At 38.6% G+C, this 26629-nt stretch overlaps 1 protein-coding gene across 1 annotated transcript in view; it reads left to right on the top strand.

Annotated features, from left to right (window-relative positions):
• snx25 (sorting nexin 25) overlaps positions 1-26629 on the top strand; it is a 454529-nt gene that overhangs the window by 321640 nt on the left and 106260 nt on the right. Inside the window, exons 6-7 of the mRNA XM_051928435.1 lie at positions 490-560; positions 22534-22724. Coding sequence (XP_051784395.1) covers positions 490-560; positions 22534-22724 — 262 coding nt within the window. The remainder of the gene's footprint in view (positions 1-489; positions 561-22533; positions 22725-26629) is intronic.

Genomic DNA, 26629 nt, shown 5'->3' with positions numbered 1-26629 from the left:
TAGTTATAAATTAAACAAATTTAATTGGGCAGGATTGTGCTGCTGCGTCTTACCTCCTGAAAACAGGATCTGAAACGTAGTTCACTGTCTGTAAAGAGTATACATGTTCAGTCTATGGCTAGGTGGAGTTTTCTTTAGGTATACCAATTTTCCTCTGTTCCAGAGATCTGTATCTGAAGTTGATTACTGATTTGCACTGATAGAAATCGAATGAGTATGTGTGAGTGCATGAATGTTCTTTGTGCCCTGTCAAGCAATATCTTTTCTAATTCTGCTTGGGTAAGCTTCAGTTCCTCAGGTCTTCTAGATCTGAATTAAGTAATTCTGTGCTAAGCACACGCACAACCCTCTGTAAAAGAAAAAAATACATTTTGAATTATTTTGTAAAAAATTTGTAATTTAAAAATTAGAGAGAGCATTTTAAAAAGCATTGCAAACTAGCATTTTTGTGGTTTAAGGCAAAACTAATTTTTTTTCCCCTTTAAACAGATACCAGATAATTGTTGAAATAATTCAGGCAACTACCATCAATAGCCTTCCCCAGTTAAAGAAACAGAAAGGTAAGATCCAGAAATCTCACTATACTAGAATCACAATTACTTTTTATGATCCCTCTTTTTCCACAGTAGCTTCTCTATGGAATCACTTATTTTTTTAAAGAGATGTTAGTATTGTATAACTGCAATTTAATGTGACTTATTCTTGTTTAAGACCTCTGAAATCACCTTATTAATAGCATTCATTCATCATGCCTGGGTAGCTCAGAAGGATGTTAAAGAATATTTTTGTGTGGGAAAGGAAAATCTAAAAACATTAATGACACTGTCAATAAGGAGGCAAATCTGATGCCTCTTCTTTTGCTCTAATGCACTTTGCATTATTTCCAGTGTTACTTACACAGAAGAGGTTTAATAGTGAAAATTACCTGATTTTTTTCTAGACTACATTGTGGGCTTGTTTTGCTTACTTTACTATCAATATCTCACTATAAGTACAAATGTATTTTCCCTCATCTCTGTTAAATGTACACTACTATAGTCAATTTAACATTTACTTTTGTTTCATGGATAAAAGCAGCAGGGAATTTAAAAATACATACATCAGTGATAATTATGTTAAGTTTGAACTGGAGTTAGTGATTCCTTCTTTTAATATTTCTTATGTTATGATATGCATAACCTTAATATGTTTTACTTTTGTTTAAATTATATATTTATTGTGCACTGAATTTAACATATCAAGAGGATATAACATGTTCATGAATAAAGTATATTAAAATAAATAAACTGAATATTGTTCAATAAACTATCAAGCCCCATAATCCACATTGTACTATGGTATAAAAATGCACAATAGATCAAATTTTGGGTTTTTAGGAATGGACCAATACTCCTTCCCTAGTTCTTTCTTGACTTTATATTTCATGTCAGTAATGTGCTGGGGCCCCTGTTTTAAATGTCATTTTCTCATAATGCCATACCCGAGTCTGTCGCTGTGGAACACTCATTTTTCAGCATTTTTACGATGGGGGGAGCAGATTAAATTAAAATTAAAGGTCTTAGAGGATGCCTTAATCTAACGTTCACTGAACCTTTTTACCATTTATTGGAGCATAATTCTTACTTCATAGTTGAGTACCTGTGGCTTTTCTACTTGATTTTCTGTCTATTACCTCCTGCTAATTTTAGAATATTTCACCTCAGAAATTTGTTCAGGTCAAAGCCCCTTCTCTCAACTACCCCTCCTCCTTGAGAAGACAATAGGACTTGAGTCACTGGGATTATAGGACAGCCCTTTCTGCCACTGTAATGAGGCTGTTTTGTGGCAAAAACTCCCAAGGTCAAATTCCACTACTTCTGTTTCAGAGAAGATGAGTAGCTGAAAAGGGGAGACATGTTATTGTCCATTACCTTGTTTTTATCTACAGGAATGGCAGTGCAGAAGCATATTCTGAATTGTTTGAAAATATTAAACATTCAAAATTTCACAAAATGCTATAATCTACATAGTTACTGTAAGAATGAGAAAATGACATAGATGAACCGTTGGACACCAGATGGTGAACCTCATGTAATTGGCAGATGAATTGGCCAAAAAATCGTCAGCCAGTGCTGTGGAGTGATGTCTTCTTCGAACAAGAGTCATAAATATACTTATTCCGGTGTTGGCATTCTTAAATATGCCCCTGGCAAGAAGAGGTGAGTTTGTTGTTTGAAGCGGAAATGACATCACAATTCCTTTTGCCTTTGACCTTCTCTTCTAAGGGCAAAAAGGGGAAAAGAAGTGAACAACAGCTCCAACTTCTGGCTCGGAGTGATATTTCAGTAGTGAATAAGCCCTGAGGATGTCTCCTGGTCACATGTGTGTGACACTATGTACACCTCCTCACTTCATTTCTGCTGGACCACCTTTGATTTCTTGTATACAGAACCTCTGTCAGATGAAGAATCATTGCATATAAAGTACTGCAACTTAGAACATTGCCATCAAGTTGGTTCCAAGAGGGCATCCATGTACTTTGATCTAATTGGGCATGTGTACGCCTCACCCAGCCAGTTCCTAAATATCACCCAGTTAAAAGTTCACTGTACATCTTAAGAGAAAGGTACATGACAATATAAAATGAAGACTGATATTTGTTTTTAGGTTCCCTGACACCAATGGAAATCAGATTGGATTAGATAGGATCAGATAAGATTTGCACTAAGCATTCAGGTGTTACATCTACCCGTTTTTATTGTTGTCATCTACCAAAGAGGGCTGACTTGATCAAATTGATACACTGCAGTGCATCTGAAATTTATCTGGTCCTCCATTGAGTTGTCCCAGTTAGAGCATGTGACTGGTTGGACCTGCCCATGTTGCCCTACAGGGTAGGTCAATTGGTAGCTGACGTAAAAATATTATGTAATTTATTCCAAATCATCACTTGCCAAGAACAACCACCTTCCTTGGACACTCTAGTAAGGTACACCCTCATAACCAAACCCCTTCTATACCTACAGGAGCTGGATTAAGTGGGAAAGTGACCCCTAATCCTTTGGTGACTGCAAATATTGGTGAACACAAGATTGTTTCAGTGAGGTAAAAGCAAAAAAATTTCACCTTAATCTTCAAAGGTTTCTTTTGCATAAAAAACAGACATATTAAACACTAGGAGTTAAACAAATAAAAATGCAACCTCAATGATTTAAATGTTTACACTGCAGGTTTGTCAGGTTGTTCGCCTTAAATGTGTTTTCATGGAGAACAGAGATAACAAATGTCACCAATGGGGGGCCACCATTGAGCAACAATAAATAAGATCAAAACATCCATAAAAAAGAAAATGCCAGATTAATCTTGTCACATAATCACTGTCAGATATTCAGCCGTATGCTCACAAAGTTAGAAACGCATGTATTTTGGTTGAAATATTTATGAATAAACTACAGTGATCATTTGGTTGTTTCCATGATCACATTTACATTCACATGTAAACAAGACCCTGAAAGTCTTAGTTTGTAGTATAGTTCCTTCCCATGTAACCTGCAGCAAGTAAGCCACTCTCATATATAAAAAAAATCATGACCTTAGGACCTCTATGTTTTTTGAAATTCTATAATTCTGGAAAGGTTTACTACTGTTAAATGGTTTAAGTGTGGGGAGCCTCAGAAAAAGCAGCTCATACATAGGCTCCCAAAATTTATCTTATCTTAATACAACAAGTCAAATGTCACCTGATAAAAGTAACACCACCAGGACCCAGTGCTGAAGCCAGATCAAAGCATTAGTGATATTTGACAGAAAATAACGGGTAGCCTGGTCACCTTCAGCCTAATGGTGCCACAATGTGGCCTCACCGCCTGTAAGGCAAAGCATGAGTGCAATAACAGTTAGGCAGTAGGCATGTGTGGATCAGATCAAGCCATACTGGACATGCATCACCCATTGTTCATTTGTCAGATTTCAGGCCATAGTCTGATTCAATACAATCCACCAATGTCATTTGACTCATGAGTCAATGGTTTTTCATTTATTGTCTGTTGAAATGCAGTGGGCAGGGGCTTCTCTACCATTTAGTAAGAAAGACAACTTACAGTACCACTAAAATTGTATTTTTTCCATCTTCCTCAGTATTTCATCAAATGCTAAATGTATCATCACAGGTAAAATGAAAACTGCCTTTTATATTTAAGCCTGCATGCTAAGAATTATTGCCTTTATAATTGAAGAAGTGGTCCGATTAAACAAAATGAGCACTATTTGTGCATATATTCCTTTTGAGCTGCTTTTATCTTCCTCTGTTAAGCGAACAGTAGGGGAGTTGCATGAAGTTAATTTGGTGTACGTCTTATTATTTTAAGTGATACATTATTTTTTAACATAAGTAGACTAAAACAATTTGAATTAAATTAAAAATTATATGAATTATTGATTACTAATGCAGGTTCATTTATAGCAATTTTAACTTCTTTGATACTATAAATCTATAAATAGATTATTCAAGGACAATGGAAGAAAATTGCAGTATAATCTGGAAATAAGTTGCAGCTGTATCTCGTACAGAGCACCTGGCATTTGCTGAAACACCCTTTTGGGACATAAAGTCATTAGCTAAGCATTCTTTTTATGTGGATTCTATTCTCAAAGACTATGATGTGATATTTTTAGTAGAATATTGATGTAAAGAGTAATTGAATTATTCTGTTTTCTAGGTTTGCACGCTTATTGTTCACATTTTGAAGTCGTACACAATACATGATTGCCATTCAGACCTACTTCAAAATACTTTCCCATTAATGTAGATGTAATTTTTATATGATTAAATCAATGTATTCTTTTTTCTTAGTAACATGAGAAATAAATAAATCAATACATTTTACAAAAGCTTAACTTTCAATTAATTTTGACATACTGTAGGTTATCTTTAGACAGTTTAACTAAGCACAAACAAGTCAGGGAAAAGTTTGGAACACTGTGGTGGACCCCATATAACTGGATGAAAGCAAACAATAAATGCAACATGAAAAAACGTCTTTTTCAGATGAAGTGAACAAGTAGGCTGGCTCAAAATGGTGGCATATTCAGTCTTATAGAGCCTGGGCAAGAAAAGGCTGGTCTGGGAGGATGGACAACGAAAGTGACATCAGAGTTGTTGAGGTAATTAATCTTCCGTCCGGAAGAGAGAGAAGGAGAGAAAAGGCATTACGTAACAGCACCACCACCTGGTTCGGCATGTATTTACCATCACTCGAGGCCTTAAGCTGTCTCACATATGCACATTCATGACAACAAGTAAAGGATGTCTTCTGTTCCTGCTGATAATATAACATTATCCAAATGTGATTTTAAAATTATTGCATTGTTATGAGCTGGATTAGATCTAGAACATTCCCTTATTAGTGTATGTGATAATAAAATAAAGATGGCATATTAATATTAGAGAGAGTTCCTGAGAAAAGTGAAAAATATTGAAAGCATTTGAATAATTACAGCTGTTTGGTAAACTGAAACAGTGGAGAGAGGAAAATATTGCTGTTTAAAGAACTGGCAAAATCTGTTAATGTTGTGCTTGTGGTAACTGAGCAGAAGAAATGTAGTTTACAGAGAATATACAGAAACCCATTACAATGTACAGTATGTGTGATACATTAAATTGTATCTGTATGTGCCATTTCCATGCATACTTTGCTCTAGGAGATTCTTTCTAGTCTCTACTTTATTCAATAAATACAGCAACAAAGTAACCCTTATTTTATAGGGCATCATAGACATTTCAATTCTAAATCTACATACACATATGGGGATGGGGGAGGGGGGTATTTCACTTGCTCTGTGAACAACTGAAACAAAAGGCACATCTATTAATTTCCTGGATTCTAAATTGTCCATAGTCCATTTGAAAGATACATCTACAGGTTGACATTTACTCATTCATAGGGTATCAAAGTTGCTGTTCTCTTTTGTAATACAGTACCTTTATATAACATTACAATGGTACCTGATTTTTTAACTGTTAAGTTTTAGGTAGGTAAAAAATTGAATCATTATACTGTGAAATGACAGCATGACGACAGTGAAGCAAAAATACGTCTTGGATAAATAAAAGTTGACCAAAAGCATTACATACTAAACCATCTCTTAAATATAATATGTGGACAGAACTGCCTAAGAGATATAGAACTGTCATGTTCAAATTCTGCAGGGTTATTTACAGTACATTAAGAACATGAACAGAGTTGCAGCACTTACGGTATCTGGAAAGTGACAAATGAACCCATGTTATAGCTGCTGAAGTGACTACATTTGTTATTGCTAATATTTAAACTGAGGCGTAGTTTTTATAAGAGACATTCATGTGTAGACTGTGGTTTTGGATACCCATGGACCTGACTTTGCAGGTGAGGTAGAGCTGAACATTTGCCTGGTGGTAATATTTACATATTAACAGAAAATTCTCCCAGAATCTTGGGTATCATCCAGGTGATTGCTGGTAAGTAGTGGGTAGTAGTTGGTGGTTTTCTTAAATCACTGTAATGGCTTCAAATTGAAAGAATTTCAAAATACACATATTGATATATAAAATCATAAATAGCTTAATCCAAGCTAATAAAAATTATTAATGCTTACTTCTAAGAGCACACAGTACAGCCTCAGTTATAAGGATAAATTAGACTCCTCTAGGGGAGACTACTGGACTCCCAAACTTCAGAATAATGAACCTAAGAATTATAATGGGGCTTCACTGGTCTTTAAATTTAAATCAAGACTTTTTTTTTAAGAAAAGGATGATATTACAAGAGCTACTGCTGACTCTTTCCATAATTCTCATTTTTCCACTTTATCCACTTTGATATTTGTTTAGGGCTCTGATCTACAGTTAGGTCCATAAATATTTGGACAGAGACAACTTTTTTCTAATTTTGGTTCTGTACATTACCACAATGAATTTTAAATGAAACAACTCAGATGCAGTTGAAGTGCAGACTTAGATGTTCTTTAGCAAAGTCCAATCTAACCTTTCTATTCTTGAGACTTATGAGTGGCTTGCACCTTGCAGTGCACCCTCTGTATTTACATTCATGCAGTCTTCTCTTTATGGTAGACTTGGATATCGATACGCCTACCCCCTGGAGAGTGTTGTTCACTTGGTTGGCTGTTGTGAAGGGGTTTCTCCTCACCATGGAAATGATTCTGCGATCATCCACCACTGTTGTCTTCCGTGGACGTCCAGGTCTTTTTGCATTGCTGAGTTCATCAGTGCTTGCTTTCTTTCTCAGGATGTACCAAACTGTAGATTTTGCCACTCGTAATATTGTAGCAATTTCTCGGATGGGTTTTTTCTGTTTTCGCAGCTTAAGGATGGCTTCTTTCACCTGCATGGAGAGCTCCTTTGACCCCATGTTGTCTGTTCACAGCAAACTCTTCCACATGCAAGCACCACACCTCAAATCAACTCCAGGCCTTTTATCTGCTTAATTGATAATGACATAACGATGGACTTGCCCACACCTGCCTATGAAATAGCCTTTGAGTCAATTGTCCAATTACTTTTGAGCCCCTGAAATGTGTTAAAAAATGCTTTAGTTGCCTCACATTTTTATGCAATTGTTTTGTTCACCCCACTAAATTAAAGCTGAAAGTCTGCACTTCAACTGCATCTGACTTGTTTCATTTAGAATTCATTGTGGTAATGTACAGAACCAAAATTACAAAAAAGTTGTCTCTGTCCAAATATTTATGGACCTAACTGTAAGTAGTTCAAAATATTCTCATAAAGACTTAAGAGTGACCAGATGACCAGAAGATTAAATCATGACAATAAAAGGACAGCAGAAATGGGTAGTCATTAGTTAATAGTTTGCTTTCATGTAGTTTCAGCTGAGTAATAAAATAAAGTTTTTTTCCCTTCCACTACATCATCCCATTAATAGCGTTATATTTGGAAGTTCAATTCCATTACATATCCACTCTTTAAATCAATAAAGAGTGCTATCAGCGTAGTGTACAAATCATATTAACAGGCAGCGCCATACAGGAAAAGATAATGGAGAAGAGCAGCTGTACTGATGTTAAAATATATTGCCTTCAGAACTTGGGTAGCTCTAAATTTTCTACTTCTGCATTCCCAGGAATAGAGCTTTTAACTAAGAATACCTTAATTTTACAAATGTTACTTAATGTTTGAGGGTTCAATTCAAGTTATAATTTGCAAGAACCCACCAAAATGTGAGTTACCATAGTTTATTCTAAAATATTTGTGTTAAAAAAGACACAAGAAAAAGATGTGCAAATAAACCTAAGTGGATTACACGGAGAACAATACCTAGAAACTAAACCAAACTGTAGATGTTTAACATAATCATAAATAATATGCAAACAGCATTTTGACCGATTTATCTACACACCAGTTACAACCAAAGAATGCAGTTAAAGAGCTAAAGAAAGAAGGCAATGCCCTAAGCTACAAGATAAGCAAGATCATTTAATTCTGTTGTGAGCACATGAAAGGCCGAGAGAAATTAAAAGCTTTCTTTAACATCAGCAACAAAAGGTGAACCTTGAAAATAGTGGCAGAAAGTGAGATGAAGGTCATTTAAAAAGGAAACACAAACAAGACAGGAGATGGCTATCCAGAAGAATCTGCTAATTTGGACTCCTGAAGCGGAGGTGTGGAAAAATGAACACATAATCATGTAATTTGATAAGTTAAAAAATAGCTAAAATGTATTGGGTCTGAGCAACACTGTCTTCTTCTGTAACAATGAAAATTAGCAAACTGGCTTCATCACTATAAATTAATCACTTCTATATTACCTGAAACATCACCTTGTTTTCATTTTTTTGTTTTTCTTTCTTCAGGAGGACTTGTCTAATTTTTTAACCGTGATATTACATTGCAATCCAAATTTCAGACATTAAAACCAAAATAAGCATAGGTATATTATCCATATTACTAACCGAGAATAAACTGGATATGGACGCAGGTACGTGGCATGCCCATGGACGCAGGAGACATAGTGCGTAGGCGCCGACAGCGAGCGAAGTCTGATCCACCGAGAGTGAAGGAGTCACAGGCAGGAGACATAGTGCGCAGGCGCCGACAGCGAGCAAAGTCTGATCCACCGAGAACGAAGGAGTCGCAGCTTAAAAACGAAGGAGCTCAACTAACGTAAATAAGAAATGAGGCAACACGCCCATAGGTACCGACACAGCCACACAATAAAGAGGATTCAGCCCACTGCCCCAGAGTGAAACGGGAAATACTACGGAGTCCACAAAGGTCCACAACACACAGCATAATCAAACCCGAGATAGTACGGAAAGCGCAGGCGCCTACAATGCGCTTCTGAACCATAGCTAACCACCGCAAGCGAATTCTGATACACCACCAAAACCGAAAGAGCTCAACTAACGGAAATACAAAGTAAAGCAACGACCACAGACAATACGGAAACCCTAACTGTCCACACTACACAGCATAGTCAAACCTGACATAGTACGGAAGGTGTGGGTGCCTACAACGCGCGTCTAACACACCGCAGGCAAATCCCCGAGATGGTACAGAAGCCCCAGGGATACGGACTCCACAGCATATGTGAATCACATTACAGTAATACAATAATATGAGAACTCACAGACAAAACAAACACAAGAGGCTTCGGCGTCCCGCCCCACAATCAAACCGGAGAGAGTACGGAGTCCCCAAACGTCCACAAAACACAGCATAGTCAAACCCGAGATAGTACGGAGGGCGCATGCACCTACAACGACAACCACATAAAACACACACACGGCACCAGAGGTATAATATTAATAAACGAACGCTCCGTATTACACGGACAGAATCCCCAAACGTCCAGAGTACACAGCTTATGTGATGGAGGAATACGAAACCGTACACGTCCACACTACACAGCATAGTCAGACCCGACATAGTATGGAAGGTGCAGGTGCCTACAACGCACTTCTAAAACACCGCAAGCAAACACCCAGGATAGTACAGATGCCCCAAAGATCCGGACTCCACAGCATATGTGAATCACATTACAGTAATACAATATCATAAATACTCACGGAGGTAACACACACAAGAGGCCTCGGCGTCCCGCCCCACAGTCAAACCAGAGAAAGTACAGAGGCCCCAAACGTCCACAAACCACAGCATAGTCAAACCCGACATAATACGGAGGGTGCATGCGCCTACACCGACAACCACAGAGAACACACACACGACACAGGTATAATATGAATAAACGAACGCTCCGTATTATATGGACGGAATCGCCAAACGTCCAAACTACACAGCATATGTTAAGCAAATTACAGTGATACATTATTAATGGTTGCTAACAATACTGTTCACTTAAACGACACCAATCTCCCATTACAATCTGCATTTGCCATGACAATTGTGGACGAAAAAGGCACACTGAAAAGCAGGCAGATAATATTTTCTCAATTCTCTTTATTTATTTCATTCAGAGTCACAGTAAGTAGAGATTCAAAAGAGCATAACTTGTTGCCGCAAAGCTCAATTGAACCCTGATCTAAAGCCAGAAGGGGTTTTTTATACTTCAGCATCTCATGATTAATAAGACAGAAAGAACATCCTTATCAAAACAGTAAAGTTAAACGATATGTCTGTTGAGCTAAGCATTATCTGTGTTCTCAAAGCTAAGCACAGGAGAGACGCCTTTGCATAAACTACATGTACTTTCTGCAGCCTTGTGACCTTCTCCCTGAAACATTCACTCTGAGAAAGGGAAAACAAGAAACAGCTTAGATTTTATTCATGTGGACACTATTTCTCCTGAGCCCTGGAATAACATATTTTTGTTAGTTCATAAGCCAAAGTGTCTCTTACTGGCAAGTTGGAAAAATAGTTATTATAAAAATTCTAATTTACTAAACACACAAAATACATGGTGCTGAGGAGAACATTCTTCTTCTACATTTCCCCCCTTTTTGAACCAACAAAAATATGGGTGACATAGGAGTAACAAGGGAAAGAGTAGGAGAAGGGGAAGGAGTGGAAGGAAAGGAGAAAGAAATGGGAAGCATGCATTCTTCATGTAACATATAAGCCTTGGCCACGGAGGCAGTGAAATACTGGGACACAAGATATATAATTAGGGGGACTATACAGCAGGCCACAAGCAACAGAATGATAAAAGCAATGGCCAGTGAAATAAAAAACTGACCTGAGCCATCAGCCCCAGGGGCTAGAAATGCCAGAAGTGGTAGCTAATTCATTTGAAAGGGCAGTTAAACCTGACAAAGCACGAGTGATTGATACATCGGGAGCCATATTATTAGGGATGCAAGTGCAGCACGCATCACCAAACATAGCACATACACCCCCCTTTTCGGCGAGAAGCATGAAGGGGGGACTATAATTACTAGAGAACCAGGTATAATTGCCTTCATGAGACTGGAACATCGGGAGAGTCATATGAGGAGTGGGGGGAAAGAGGAGAGAAAGTGTAATGCAGTTAGAATCTTTTGATGTGGATGGAGAGGTAAAAAGGGCAAGGAGACAAGGAAGACCAACAGGGTCAGAAATATTAGAAAGAGGGAAAGGGACGGTAGCCAAATGTGGCCTGGCCGTAGCACAGGTGTAGCAATCAGATTGATTTACTTGCTTAGCCGAATATAATACCCACTGCAACCAACGATTCTGATCGCCATAGCCAGTTTCAATTGAAAAAATGGATGAAAGGGAGGAAATATTCATAATCGTAACAGGAGAAAAGTCTGAACCAGAAGTTGGGGAGACAGGTGTGTGTGCAGGAGAATGAGAGGTGTTAATAACAGGATTGTCAATCTTAATTAGAAATCACCCTAAAGGGTCTGTTCCAGATACATATGCCCCTAATATATAGGTTCCTGAGTCATGTAAAGAGGGGTTCTTCAAAGTGAAAATCAAGGGGTTACAATGGTTGTCATGAGAAGCATGTCCTTTTATGATAGAAATCGATTTTTCAAACCGTATTTTTGGGCCTCAAAAGGTTGAGAACCCCAATCTTCAGTTCCAGTGTTAGCAAAAACCCATTGCTAGTTGTCGCAGTTACTTCCCCAATAATACTTCGAAACAGTCATACACACGTATTTGTCAGACCAGGTCCACTGGGCTTGTCGACCAGTCCCACAGTTGATAATAGAGCAGAAATCAACCTGCACTGATGTGGTGATTCCTAATGGGAAAGTCAAGGTGACCAGGGCAGTAGACAAGGGAAAAGGAAGCATAGTAGCACAGCAATCAAGGGTGCCATCTCTTGCGATGTGAGGCGTGAATCCAGGCGGGCAATCCTTCCATTTTCACTGCATGTGGTGTGGACAGAAGAACTTGGAACGGTCCTCTCCACCTCGGCTGATGCCAATGTTTCCTCCGAGTGTCACGGACGAGGATCCAAGTGCCTAAGGGAATCGGCATGTCTTTAGATGGAAGACTAGTCCTCCAGGCCTGGTTAACCTGCTCGTGGACTTCTTTCAGAGAAGCTCGGAGACCTGTAAGACAAGAGAGAAGATCATTGTCCACAGTATGCAGGTTAACATTTCCCGTCATCCGGTCAGAATTTCAAACGGCGACAGTCCTAATTGCCGGTGTGTTCTTCCCCTCAATCCCATTAAGGCCAGAGGCAAAGCGTCCGGCCAGGATAAATTTGTCTGCTCACAGATTTTTGCTAATTTAGATTTTAGGGTGCCATTATCAGTTTGCAATTTCTGTGGTATGCCCCACTTAGGAATAATTTCTTTGATTAAAGCTTTGGCTACAGTTTTAGCATCAGCGTGTTTAGAAGGAAAAAATTCTACCCATCGGGAGAACACATCAACAATTACTAGACAATAACGGTAACCTTTAGACGGAGTTAGTTCAATGAAATCCATTTGGAGGTGTTCAAACGGACTCATTGGATTAGGTGTAACAGCGGGACTTACCTGGACTTACCTGGGTGCCCTTTCCTACATTAGACTTTTGACACAATGCACAGCATCTGCAGAACTGCTCTGCATATGTAGAGAAGCCTTTGGGAGGAAAGGTTTGTTAGTTTGCCTATGGGTCCAGAGTCCATCAGAGAGGGACCATTCTTTGGACCATTTTCTTTTTTCTCTGTCCGTGGCTGCACTCTGTAAAGAAACAAGTTGATTATCAGGGTCCTGGTTATTTCTCTGTTGGAATAAAGAGATTGGTGTGTTATTTTATGCAGCCTGTTTAGCAAAGTGATCAGCTAATTCGTTTCCTTTGCTGACAGGATCTTGTTTTTCTATGTGAGCTTGACATTTAACGATCGCTAACTTTGATGGTTAAGTTATAGCTTCCAAGAGGGTTTCAATCAGCTTTTGATTTTGGATCGGTTTGCCAGCGCTGGTCTTAACCTGTACTAAAATAGAATGAACGGCGTGAGGTACCTTTACTGTTAGGGGGCTCATGAGCACTTTGTTTGTCTGTATGTGGTTGCGTTAAAACTGCATTCATAAATCCCCCCTTTTCGTCCACGAACAGAGTGAATGGACAAGAAAATAGTCAGTGAGAGTAATGCATTTTTTTTTTTTTTATATCACATAGAGATTTGTCAGCCTGCTATACCACTGCATGCAGCCAGATGGCAGTGTTAGCTAGATTTTGTAAAGGCTGTGCTCCTCCTGAAAAACTTACAAGCAAACAACTTCTCAGGCCGCAAGCTGGTACTACTTTTAAATTAGGAATTCATCTTACCGTGGTGCCATACATGCTAGCTACCAGATCATGGAAAAGTCCGTGGCGGAACCGGGTCAGCGACAAACAAGGAAACACTAATTTCCGTGGCGACCCAAGTGCCAGCGACAAACAAAGACAATCCATTTCAGGAAACACACAGCACAACTTCACAACAAGAAAACATTCCCATCAAAAGCTATGCAGCCACAGAGAAATATCCTGACGTAACCTGTTGTTTTGTGACCGGTCTTGGAAGGTTGTGAATGATGGTTAAACGGCCGCTAAAGAGAGCTCTTGTATCGCAAGAAATGTCATGACCTAAATAATTAACGATAGCTTGAAGTAACTGCAGTTTTTTTTTTTTCGACACTTTTTTATGGCCATTTTCACCTAAAAAGAATAGCAATTTTCTGAGTGTCATGTGCACTTGTTGTTTATTTATTTTTCCTATCTACATACTGTATCAATATACTATCTTTTTCCGGCCAAAAGCCTTCTAAATTTGAGCAAGAGCTTGGCCATAAACACAAGGGGCTTCAGTATATCCCTGAGGCATGACGGTCCAGGTCCATCGGTGGTTTTGAAAGGTAAAAGCAAACCAGAATTGAGAATCAGGGTGCACGGGAATGGAAAAGAAAGCGTTAGCAAGGTCAATAACAGAGAAATACCGGGCAGACAGGGGTATCGTGGAAAGAATAGTGGAAGGATTAGGAACAATAGGTGTTCTAGGAAAAACCGCAGAGTTAACTTGTCGTAGGTCTTGAACAAAACGCCAGGACCCGTCAGCCTTTTTTACAGGTAAAATGGGGGAGTTGACTGGAGAGTATGTAATTGGAATAATCGCTCCTCGCCTCACGAGATCAGAATATATGGCGGCGATGCCAGCCTCTGCCTCTGGAGACCAAGGATCCTGGACACGGTACGGGAGGAAGGAAGATTTTGAGAAAATCACCAGTGGCTCACAGTGTGCTATCCTTCCATAATCAATTTTTCCCTTGGGACCACAGTGCTAAGGAAACATGGGGAACCGAATCTCCTAAATAGAAAACGCTTTGTGAATATGTGAGGTGCACTGAAGCAACAGCTTTAGTAGACAACAAAAATACATGGAATGTGCAAAGTTTCAGGGCATGTGCTGGAGGAAAGAAAAAATTCTAACCAAGGTGTGTCCACTTTAGTAGGGAAATACTGGTCAGTACAAGGCAAGGTGTTCGGGACTTGTAAGTGAGGAAAATAGGCATGAGGGGAAAGAATGAAGGGCTTTCAAGAGGAAGGTGTGCGGGGAGATGTCCAGGGTCCAGGCTGTAAAAGAGGGCTTGGGGTGTGAAGTGTGGCACAGGAGCTTAGGAATGGAGCAGCAAAAATCCTTGTTCAGTTAAAGAAAATTGAGACTGACAATTAAGTCATAAGATCCCATCCCAGCAGTTTCTCAGGGCACAAATGATTTAACAGAAAGCAACGAGTCAATAATGAAACTGTTAGTGCTCAGCTGTAATTGCAGAGGTTTTAAAATATGAGGCTGTCCCGAGGCAGTAAGCACTTTCACTGTATCTGTCGAAGCAGGAACCTCCTTCAGTGCGTGGCTCCTGTGTCCATTTCAAAGGCAGTTTCTTTGCCATTAAAGTCAATAAAAGATCAGTTTCAGCATGACGAGTAAGCAAAGGAAACTGGAAAAAATGGCTGGGGTCCCTGATAATTCTTAGGACCAAGGAATGTCATTAGGCTCAGGGAGAGGGGGTGACGGAGGCGCTTGTGTGGGCAGTTGCGTCTGAAATGTCCAAGTTCACCGCAGCCGTAACAGGCATATGACGCTGGCGTCTGCTCCGAAGGGTTAGGCATCTGAGCGAAAGGATTATTAGGGTTTTCTTCCGTGCCCTCGCCCTCGACCTCCAAAGAATTTTCCGTGTCCTCTTCCCCTAGCCAGGTCAGTTCTTCCAGTATAGTAATTTATTTGTGCAGCCAAAAGTTTGGTCTGTGTGTCTGACTCTTTTAATTTAGTCTGTCTGTCAGCATGCTCCGCATGACGCTTGTCTTCCTCAAACGTTGCGGTCTTCCAGCCTTTTTGCAGGACGTGAAGACTTTGCTTTGAATGGCACTTCTCAGTCTCGAGATGAAAGGAGGCACTGCAGCACGAGTTCTATTGTTTGTATTGTCTAGCCCAGAGTGATTAGCCATCAGATCTTGCAATCGGTGAGCCGGCTGAAATTAGTGACCAGTTTGTGCCCTTTTTTATATTTTTTCTGCCAGGGCTCCTTTCAAAGGCTCTCACTGGGTGAGGAAAGGACCTTCATTCCAACGCCAAGGGACACCGTTATGATCACCGTGATTTACAGTTGCCCATGTGGTGCTCAGCTGTCGACGGAGCACCTGGTCCACTCTGCAGCATTTGTTTTATACATGTTATCCAGCTGCTGTAACAGCTCCACAAATTGCAGTCCACCGACTGCTCGTGCGCTGGGAGACTCTTTTAATTTCTGCCATTGCAACCCAGTAGCACCTTGTGAATGATCTGAATTATCTTCATTAGGGTCAATATGTGAGGACGGGTCATAAAGATATTGTTCATCGTAAAAACCTGCCCCAGATGGTTCGTCTGTTAACAGGGGTGCAGTTGGAGGAGAGGGTGCAGGAGGTGGAAGCGGGGGAGTTTTGGTAAGGAGGGGGTGGACAGATTACAGGGTATAGGGGGTCTTTCTTTTCGGTCTGCTTTCTTTTACTTTCAGGCTTGGGCGCTGTCTCTATCTTCATTTTCTGCAACGCTAGCAATAATTCTTCCTTGTCTTTTTTGTGTTTTGACTTCAGCAGCCAGCAGGTTGTTACGCCTCTGCTTATTCCACTTCTTACATGCCTTTTAAAATCCAACCCAGTCTGCTTCTCTATTAACTGTTTAGGGGACCCGCCTCTCAATCCCGACGGTGTACTAGGAGCCTGGTGATTCTCTGAACATAATCCTTCTAACATTAGGTTTTGAGGACCCTGGGGGACCTGTTTGACTGGCTTGCTATTTATTTCCCATAGTAAGTGGCAGGCCTTCAACAGAGAGCAACTCAATCCCCGATTATTTCTCGTCCCACTTGTCGTCCCCGGAATCAACCAGTCGACAAGTGGAAAACACGACCTCCCCTCTTCCAAATTTCACACGTACTCTAACTGCCCCTTTCACCCCTATTCCTCTTATATTTAGGAACGTGCCACTCGGTCCTTTCTACTCGAATTCCTAAGTGGTGACTTACTAACATTCACACTGTGCCGTCACTCTCTATGAATCCCTAAAACCCTTCTATGTCGATACGATACGATTCTCTATTCTTTCCGCATGCTTTTTTCCTTTTCCTTTTCCCCCGTATACGTCTATTTCTCCCAGCACACCAGTCAAACCAACGGGAATCCCCCGAATCTACTCACCGCGACTCCTTCTGCCTGCCTGGAAAAATCCCATCCAGTTGCTTTTCGTTTCGGTCAGGAGGAGGTCAGCGACTCCCCACGCAGGAAACGCCCAAGGTAGGCCAGTCCTAACTTTTACCGGAGCTGGTCCTCGATCCGCGGAAATCGGTCCACTTGGATGAACCCGCTCAGGGAGTCGTCTGCCCGTCTCCTGCCCCACGTTCGGGCGCCAAAAACTGTGGACGAAAAAGGCACACTGAAAAGCAGGCAGATAATATTTTCTCAATTCTCTTTATTTATTTCATTCGGAGTCACAGTAAGTAGAGATTCAAAAGAGCATAACTTGTTGCCGCAAAGCTCAATTGAACCCTGATCAAAAGCCAGGAGGGGTTTTTTATAATTCAGCATCTCATGATTAATAAGACAGAAAGAACATCCTTATCAAAACAGTAAAGTTAAACAATATGTCTGTTGAGCTAAGCATTATCTGTGTTCTCAAAGCTAAGCACAGGAAAGACGCCTTTGCATAAACTACATGTACTTTCTGCAGCCTTGTGACCTTGTCCCTGAAACATTCACTCTGAGAAAGGGAAAACAAGAAACAGCTTAGATTTTATTCATGTGGAACCCTGGAATAACATATTTTTGTTAGTTCATAAGTCTCTTACTGGCAAGTTGGAAAAATAGTTATTATAAAAATTCTAATTTACTAAACACACAAAATACATGGTGCTGAGGAGAACATTCTTCTTCTACACAATCAACAAATCCCAAGGACAGACCATGGACACAGTCAGCCTTTGCCTCTCTGAGCCTGTATTTAGACATGGACAACTTTATGTTGCCATCTCAAGAGTTTGGCATTCATGTAACGTTGATGTTAAGATTATAATAACCACTCCAATATATCTCATGCATAGATCTGCACATCTATACCTACATAACATAACAATTACACTGCTATTGTCATTTACATATCTTACATAGACCTACAGATATCGCAGACCTACAGACATCATGGCACTGAACATAATACATATGTAACAATTACCAAGACAGACAATAATCTCTGTCGGATGTATTTCGTGTTACCCATGACCAGGGGTTGGCAAGCGAAGCGAGCAGGGGGCGGAGCCCCCTAGTTTATTTACAGAACATCTGATCATTATTTCACACTCTTGGTTAAGTTTGGTTAACACACATAAATAGAATAATGTAGGAGCAGCCACTCTAAGGAAAAACTTTCTACCTTGTTTAATTCAGTGGCATGTATCCAAATTTTTTAAAGATTCTATGTCCTATCATAATGATACAGTTGACTTTATCATTATCCACGATGTTAACATTCACAATGTAATTATCTCTCATGTTAATTAAATCTTTCAGCTCATTATTTAAATACTGTTCCTTTTCTCCCTACCTTATTAATAAATCCCTAATTCTAAAAATGAAAACAAATGCCTGAAATCTTCAAAAAATAAACACAAACCTGAGCTCAGAGACTAATTATATTATAACATTATTAATCAACTAAAAAGGTAATTAAAGTGAGAAAAGATTCACTATGGTGTAATGATCACACATGCTATGTTCTTAGCTGGTTAGGGTTACCGTACTTAATTTTCAAATTATTTTTAATATTTATATTAATTATGCAGAAGTCTGAGGATTGTATACTTTCATTCTCACCCACATTCAGAAATGGTACTCTCTCAGGATTTGACATTATGGCCAATTTTACTTTTCTGTCACAGTGGCATGTCTAGATCTGGTTCCTGCCTTTTGCTCAGTGCTACCAAGACATACTCCTGGTGACATTACCTTGAATTGGATTAAACCACGTGAGAATATTATGTTAGGTTACTGTTAATTTTAGGGTATTTGCATACATTCTAGTGACAACATGTACAGTAGAAATTACAAATGTTTTTCCTCATGCCAACACACACACACATTTCAGCATATCATAATATTTGGGACATAGCAATGTTTGGTATATGAATGCAGTCATTTTTAGTACTTTTTTGCATATACCTAACAAGCAATGACTGCTTGAAATGTGCGATTCATAGACATCACCAGGTGCTGATCTTCCCTGGTGATACTTTGCCAAATCTCTAATGCTGCCATACATACTGAAGTCATAACACCCCCACCACCATGATTGACAGATGAGGTGGTATGCTTTGGATCTTGGGCAGTGTCCACACTTTACTATTGCCATCACTCTGATACAGGTTAATCTTTGTCTCGTTTATCCAAAACACCCTTTTCAGAATTCTGCAGGCTATTTAAAGTACTTTTTTATAAGCTGTAATCTGGCCATCCTGTTTTTGTGGCTAACCTGTGGTTTACATCTTGCAATTTGGCCTTTCACTGGTGCAGCACTTATCCTCATGTCGAACAATGGCAACTACAGACTCCAAAGGTAGTTTGTAGGTGTAAGCAAAATTGGATAATCTTATGCCTGCACTAATGAAGCAATGGCAAATATTTTGAGTAATCACAAACACCTTTGACATTAACTGTACCAAGCATTATATAATACCCTGAAATGGTGGGACCAAGTACAAAAAGTGTTGTAATTTCTATATGGTGTAAAAGAAAATTTATGCAAATATCCTTAAATTAATGTCTGTAATGTGCACTTAATGATGTGTGAATTGTTTGATTTGTAATTTTAAACTGTGGATAAGAGGGGTAAATCAAGGAAAAATGTGTCTTTATTCCAAACATTATGGAGAGCTCTGTATTTAATTTATTTCAAGTAGAACTGACTACAATAAAACTTTATCATTTTTTGTTGTTATCTTACAGTTAATTCAAAAAGCAGCACCAAAGATAATAACCAGAACTAATATGTATGACCAAATAAGTCTGTCATGTCATTTTGTAACTGGCTTAATCCAGTCCAGGGTTACAGGAGTGCTGTGCCTATCCCAGCTAGCATAGGGCGCAAGGCAGGAAGAGACCCTGGACAGGGCACCAGTTCACTGCAGGGCGAACACACACACATACACACAAGGGCAAATTTAGCATTGCCAATTCACGTAACATGAATGTCTCTGGATAGTGGGAGGAAAGTGGAGCACCTTGAGGAAATCCACGTAGGCATGGGTAGAACATGCAAACTTCACACAGGGGAGTCAGAACACAAACCCTGGTCTCCTTACTGCAAGACAGGAACAATACCACTGTGCCACCCTTGACCAAATAAGCTTCAGATTTTAAATCACTTCAGTATCTTCCAATTAAGATTAGATATACTTTAAGATATTTTTTTTTACATAGAAATCAATAAATGGTTTAACAACCCACACTTTACAACATATTAATGCATATACACCAGGGCATACAATGCAGTCTTCAGGACTCATACCTGCTTAAAATTCCAAGGATAAATACAACTAGTGCAGCAGACAGAGGCAACCCATACTCTGGAATGATCTAACTTATAATAATAGGGTGGCCATCTCACCCTCAGCATTCAAATAAAAGCTGTGAAATATGAATGTGAACATGGAGAGTCTGGAGGTGCAAGAAAACAACGGTGCAGAAAACTTAATGGGTCTTAATGTACAGGAGGCATTTTTGTAACATCAAAAGTAATTCAGCCTTTTAGCTGAAAATAAAAGTGCTAACATACTCTACATACAGTAAATTTTTCTGTTGAGGACCTGCTTTCTAAACTTCTAAAAAAGGGATTTAAAAGTTATATAATCTTGTCTCATCATTCAACGTTTTCATATAATTGGAGGTTTCCTAAAACACTTAAATCTCATACTATGAGAAGTAAGTACACATTCAACAAGTCAACTAAATAATCAACAATATAGTATGAAATAATCTACTGTACTGTATATAATGATGCCCATTGAAAGCACATCGTAGCACATGCTAGTTTTTTTTTGGATAACTTTTGTCAACATAATTTAGACAAAGTTAATCAAGACTATACAATAATACAAATAACCACATACAAAGAGCTGAATAGCATCCATCTACATAGACTAATAGATGCCAATTATGTCACAAATAATCTTTTACCTATCATGACATGATAAATTAATGGGCATGATTCATAGGGATTGTTCAACATGCCTCAATGTTACTAACACAGTTGTAAATGGTAGACTACAATAGTACCTATTTTGTTTATGTACTGTAACATAGATTATGTACAGCATGATCAAGAGGTCAGTTTAATTATGGTTGCATGATGATTCAGTTATCTGTGAACACTTACATTTGAGGTTTAACAGATACAGTGCATGAAACTAATATGTAACCACTACAGATGATGGTAGCGGTAAAGGTATATGGTATCACCGTTTATTATTATTAGCAACATTTAGGTATTAATAAAAGTAGACTTTATTACAGTAAAAAAAAAATTAGATAAAGCTTTGCCAAAGGTTACATGCATTATACTTCTTACCATTGCATATAGTTCATATAAAGTGTCACATAACTGCAGATTTGAGTGACAACCTGATAGGCTTGAAATTAGCCAGATTTTTGTTTTATAGAAGTTATGTGTTCACCATTATAGTGGGGAAAAAACCTTACTGATGTATACCGGTACAGGCTGGGCCAGAAAAAAAGTTACCCAGCTTGTATACTGGTGGTAAAGTATCAATCTGTACATTTTCTCTACTTTTCTACCAACCTTTTTTAATCCATCTTAGTAATCATCATCAATCAGAAGCACAGAGGACACCTAGAATGTGTACATTTCCATCAGTGAAGTTATAGCCAGTCTTCCTTTCTGACTCTATATATACATCTGTATCTAATAAAAGGATAAGTGTCTATGTGTCTACTCGGTTGCTATATCTCTATTATTCCAATAGATTGTGCATCACAAACATTAACACTGATTTTACGAATCCCATACTAAATGGAATATACCAGAGACCTGTTTATTGCATTGTGCACTGAGGTCTATGTTGAATAGTTAGATTTCAACCTTAGCACAGCTAGTATGTTCTGTATTTGGGTACAATTTTGGGGTTTTTAGGACTCATGACTCACCTGTATTTTACCCTTCACAGATCAAAATGGCAGGTCACCTGGCAAACTGCGATAAAGAAACATATTGTATCTAATAAATAATAGAAACATATGGTATCTAATAGGTTACAGATGCTGAAACCATACCCTACTTCCCCCAAGAAAACATATGTTTACAGTATTTGGCCATGCATTCAGAGAATTTACAAATTTAAACTGACTAGAATTACTTTTTCCCAACAGGAGAAAAACATGTGTTTTACTCTTAAATACTTGAAGCTTTTATGAGTGTACAGATCAGAGTGTATAGTATTTTTATAGTAGAGTTTGGATCATAGTAAAAATGTTTTGCATACTGATAGTAAAAATGTATTAATGAAGGCTGTTTTTCTAAACAGTTCTAAGAGTGTAACGGAAGATTTGAATACTCCATTTAATTTGCATTTGCGCAGATAGCAAAGGAAAGGAAACAGCAGCAATGAAAGTGGACATGCTGAGAGCTCGGAACATGAAAAGGTATATCAACCAACTGACTGTTGCAAAACGGCAGTGTGAGAAGAGGATAAGACAGTTGGGAGGCCCTGACTATGAACAACAGGAAGATGGGCTCACTGATGAAACTGATGGACCCCAGAGCCAGAGGGTGAGATCTAGTTGTAAACGACCAATATCAGCACTGTGTTTAATACTTTGTAATAAATATATAGTGATATGTAGTAATTATGCACAATTACTATATTATGATCACAGTATTTTCTGCCGGAATGTTTACTTTATACATGGAAAACCTATAGTAGTGTGTGCCTTGACTTAGCACATGCAGTTTGACAGAATCATAATATTCCGGTATATATGCCTGATACTGCAGCCTAAAGTCCTAGTAGAATTCCACAGGAAATTGACACCTTTGTATATTTCTGTCAACCTCCTCCAACTTAGATCATCCATCCATCCATCCATTATCCAACCCGCTATTACTACAGGGTCACGGAGCCAATCCCAGCCAACACAGGGCACAAGGCAGGAAACAAACCCTGGGCTGGGCGCCAGCCCACCGCAGAGCACACACACACGCACACCAAGCACACACTAGGGACAATTTAGGATTGCCAATGCACCTAACCTGCATGTCTTTGGACTGTGGGAGGAAACCGGAGTACCAGGAGGAAACCCACGCAGACACGGGGAGAACATGCAAACTCCACGCAGGAGATTGAAAAGGATAAGTTTGATATTTTTCCAATTTAAGTTATTTTTTCACTTTTCTGGTATATATTAATTTGTCATATGAAGTTTTGTTCTAACGTGAAGTTTTTTTTTTTTTTCTGCATATAAATTTCAAGAAATGCCTAGCCTGTTCTTGCATATCTGTGTCTTTTTTAATGAAAAAGAAAAACAGTGCATTATTGTGAGATTCAGCAAGGCTGTGTGCTTAACTTCAATGCCTGTTTCTCTCTGCAGCAGCCTTGCAGCCCCAGGAATGTGGCTTCCTCTAGCATATGCATTTAATCTCAAAAACCCTTACCTGCTGCTGTTTAAAAGTGTGTTATTAAATGTTGCTGTCTGGGAATAAATTGCTGTCTCTGTTCTTTAGATAACTAAACATTAGCCATTGAAAAAAGTTTCATAATCACTGACAGTCTTTCACTACATGTGACGAAGAAGTTCATGGACTAATCTTAATTTTTTTAGCACTCCATTTATTTCAGCCATGATCCGCAGAAATATGGGCTTGAGTAAATAGCTACCTATATGAAACACTGACGTATTACCGCATCTTCAGCAAGAACAACTTATCGTATCATATTAAATGTGATTATTGGTTTGTGGAGCATCTATGTGTTTCACTCTGATTTAGTTTTTTTCATTTTCCCAGCATACTATTATTGAACTTGCACATGATACGACATGACATGACATGCTACAGAATGTGTGAAATGCTGAGTGTTGATTGACTTTGTGTACTTAATATTGCCATGAAGGTGACCTTGGATCTTTGAAACATCTAAGGCTTTGATAAAAAATGAATTGTAATGTTATCAGCTCAGTTACTATTGTTATGTGTACAAAGTAGAACTCTTATGCGCACACTTGACCAACATGCACCACTCTCATTGTGAATCTCACTCAGTAGGCTATGTGATAGTACAGATTATAACAAGCAAAAAGTACTCCCTGCCACAATCACTCCACCTTGATGGTTCTGGGGCTGATGATTTCAGTTAGGTAAACCATTTATACAATCACCTGGGGTAAAATTGCAATGTTTTTTCTACGCTTGGAGAAATTCGTACATAGCCTGAATCAGTTTCCATATGAAGAAAAGACAAGGAGGGACAAGCCACAGGAGAAGAGTACAATGCTGTAAAGGTGGAATGCTCACAGACTCGGACAAAGCTGTAGCTGGATGAACTGAGGCGATGTGTAATTTGACCGTATATGAGGCGCCAACCATGGTGTCTGTATGTGATTCATTATGTACACTAGCACTTCATAAAAACCTGCTTTGAGTACACGTGGCACAAGAAAAAAAATATGATTTCAATATGCATGTGCTGCCTGCGATGACACAAGTTTTGAATTATGTACAGTCACCGTGGTTTGATTGCAGAACCCTACTCAGAACAGGTGATTTCATGACATACTGACAGCTCAGCAGTTTTTAAGTGTGGAGACAGTTGAGGAGCAGTGGAATAGGTTTAAAAACATTTTACATATAATGCAAGACAGGTACCTTACAAAGTTTGGAGGTTGGGCATCACACTAAAAGTAGTGGGAGTTCAGGGTGTAGTGTGTAGTGTGTAGAATGGGTGCAGGATTGGACAGAGCACAGGAAGCTGAGGGTTATGGTGCAATAACTTTTCAGAATTGGATGATGTTAAGGGATCAGTGCTATGGTTGCTGCTATTTTTAAAATATATTAATGATTAGGATGGGAACATAAATAAGAAGCTGGTGAATTTGCAGATGATACCAAGTTAGGTGGATTGGCAGATAATCTAAAATGTGTTGAATCATTACAGAGAAATAGCATACAAGCATTGGAAGACTTGTGGCAGATGAAAATAATGTACATAAAAGTAATGTATTACAAGTAGGAAGTAGAAATGTTACTACTTAATGAGAAGAATTTAGGAGTTGTACTGGATTCATCACTATCCTTTTCCAGACATTGTTCAGAAGCTGTTACGAAGGCTAACAGAGTTTTAAAGGGTTGAAACTTTCCAGTGGAGATTAAGAGGTGACATGACTAAAGTATTGAAGAAAGGAATTAGTACAGTGGATTAGGACTGTTACTTTGAATTAAGTTCAGCAGGAATACGCAGGCACAGTTGAAAACTTAAGGGTACATTTTGCATGAATATTAGGATATTTTTCTTCACAGAGAGATCCATAGACACATGGAATAAGCTACTAAGTAGTGTGGTAGACAGTAAGGCTTTAGGGACTTCAAAACTAGACATAATGTTATTTTGGAGGAATTAAATAGATAGGATTGGCAAGCTTTGGTGTGCTTAACGGCATGTTCTTGTCAAGATTTTTATTATGTTTTCATATCAGACACTTGACATACTTTTGTGTAGAGCATAATTTATTACAAGCCATAGCAGCAAATAACAGTTGAAGAAAATAAGCATCCTACATCTATGGACATTCGCGATTGGGGGTGTGCCTATAGAAAATATAAAACTCCACCTGCAGTGGAATTTGTGAGCAGACAAGTCAATAGGAAATGTATCATTACGTCACCTCAAGAAAACTGTACTAAGAATCTGTGGAAAAAATGTAATACTTACAGTTTACTTTTGTTGTCACAAGCATGCTTTCTTAAATGTTTTTAAATTTCAACTCATGCCCCTTGAGCACCATTTCAGAATGCAAGAACACAATTTTATATGGAAAATGTAATATACTCAAGAACACTGAAGAAATAAGTTTGACTTGAAAAATATTGAACTTACACTTGAAGTACAACTCAGTATATTGTTTTTGAGGATTGTTTTTGTGTTCACTATGATAAGTAAAAGTAATTCCTTCTGACACTGCATTTGAAAAATTAAACAAGCAGACATAATTTATCATTTTTAGGATACTGTCTGTTTCTAAACTGTGAACATATTGCTAGGGCATTTTTTACATTTAGTTTTTGCTGTGTACTGACAATATCTAATCCATCTGGACATATTCCTCACATAGCAGAACAGAAAATCCCTATTTACACATATTTGTTACCACATCATTTCCATCATGATCGTTATATCATTTATAGATCTTTTAACCATTGCTGGGACCATTTGAAGAATTCCTATGATTGTTTCTGGTTTAGTGTTTTTCCTACTGTACAACTGAATCATAATTTTATAGATTCCTATTGAAGAATTTCAGAAGAGAAAGCAGTTGTAAGTCCATCATTCTGTCATAGCTGATGACATTTTTAAAATAGATTGAAACATATTTAGCCAGTTATCTTCCCTTTAAACATTTACCCATATTGGCATTGATTTCTTCAGCTTACCATAAACTATAACATAAAATAAACTATTCCTA

This window comes from Erpetoichthys calabaricus, chromosome 5 (assembly GCF_900747795.2).
Source record: "Erpetoichthys calabaricus chromosome 5, fErpCal1.3, whole genome shotgun sequence".
Taxonomy (NCBI): domain Eukaryota; kingdom Metazoa; phylum Chordata; class Cladistia; order Polypteriformes; family Polypteridae; genus Erpetoichthys; species Erpetoichthys calabaricus.
Note: the sequence above shows the minus strand (reverse complement) of the source record. Positions and strands in the feature narration are given on the sequence as shown.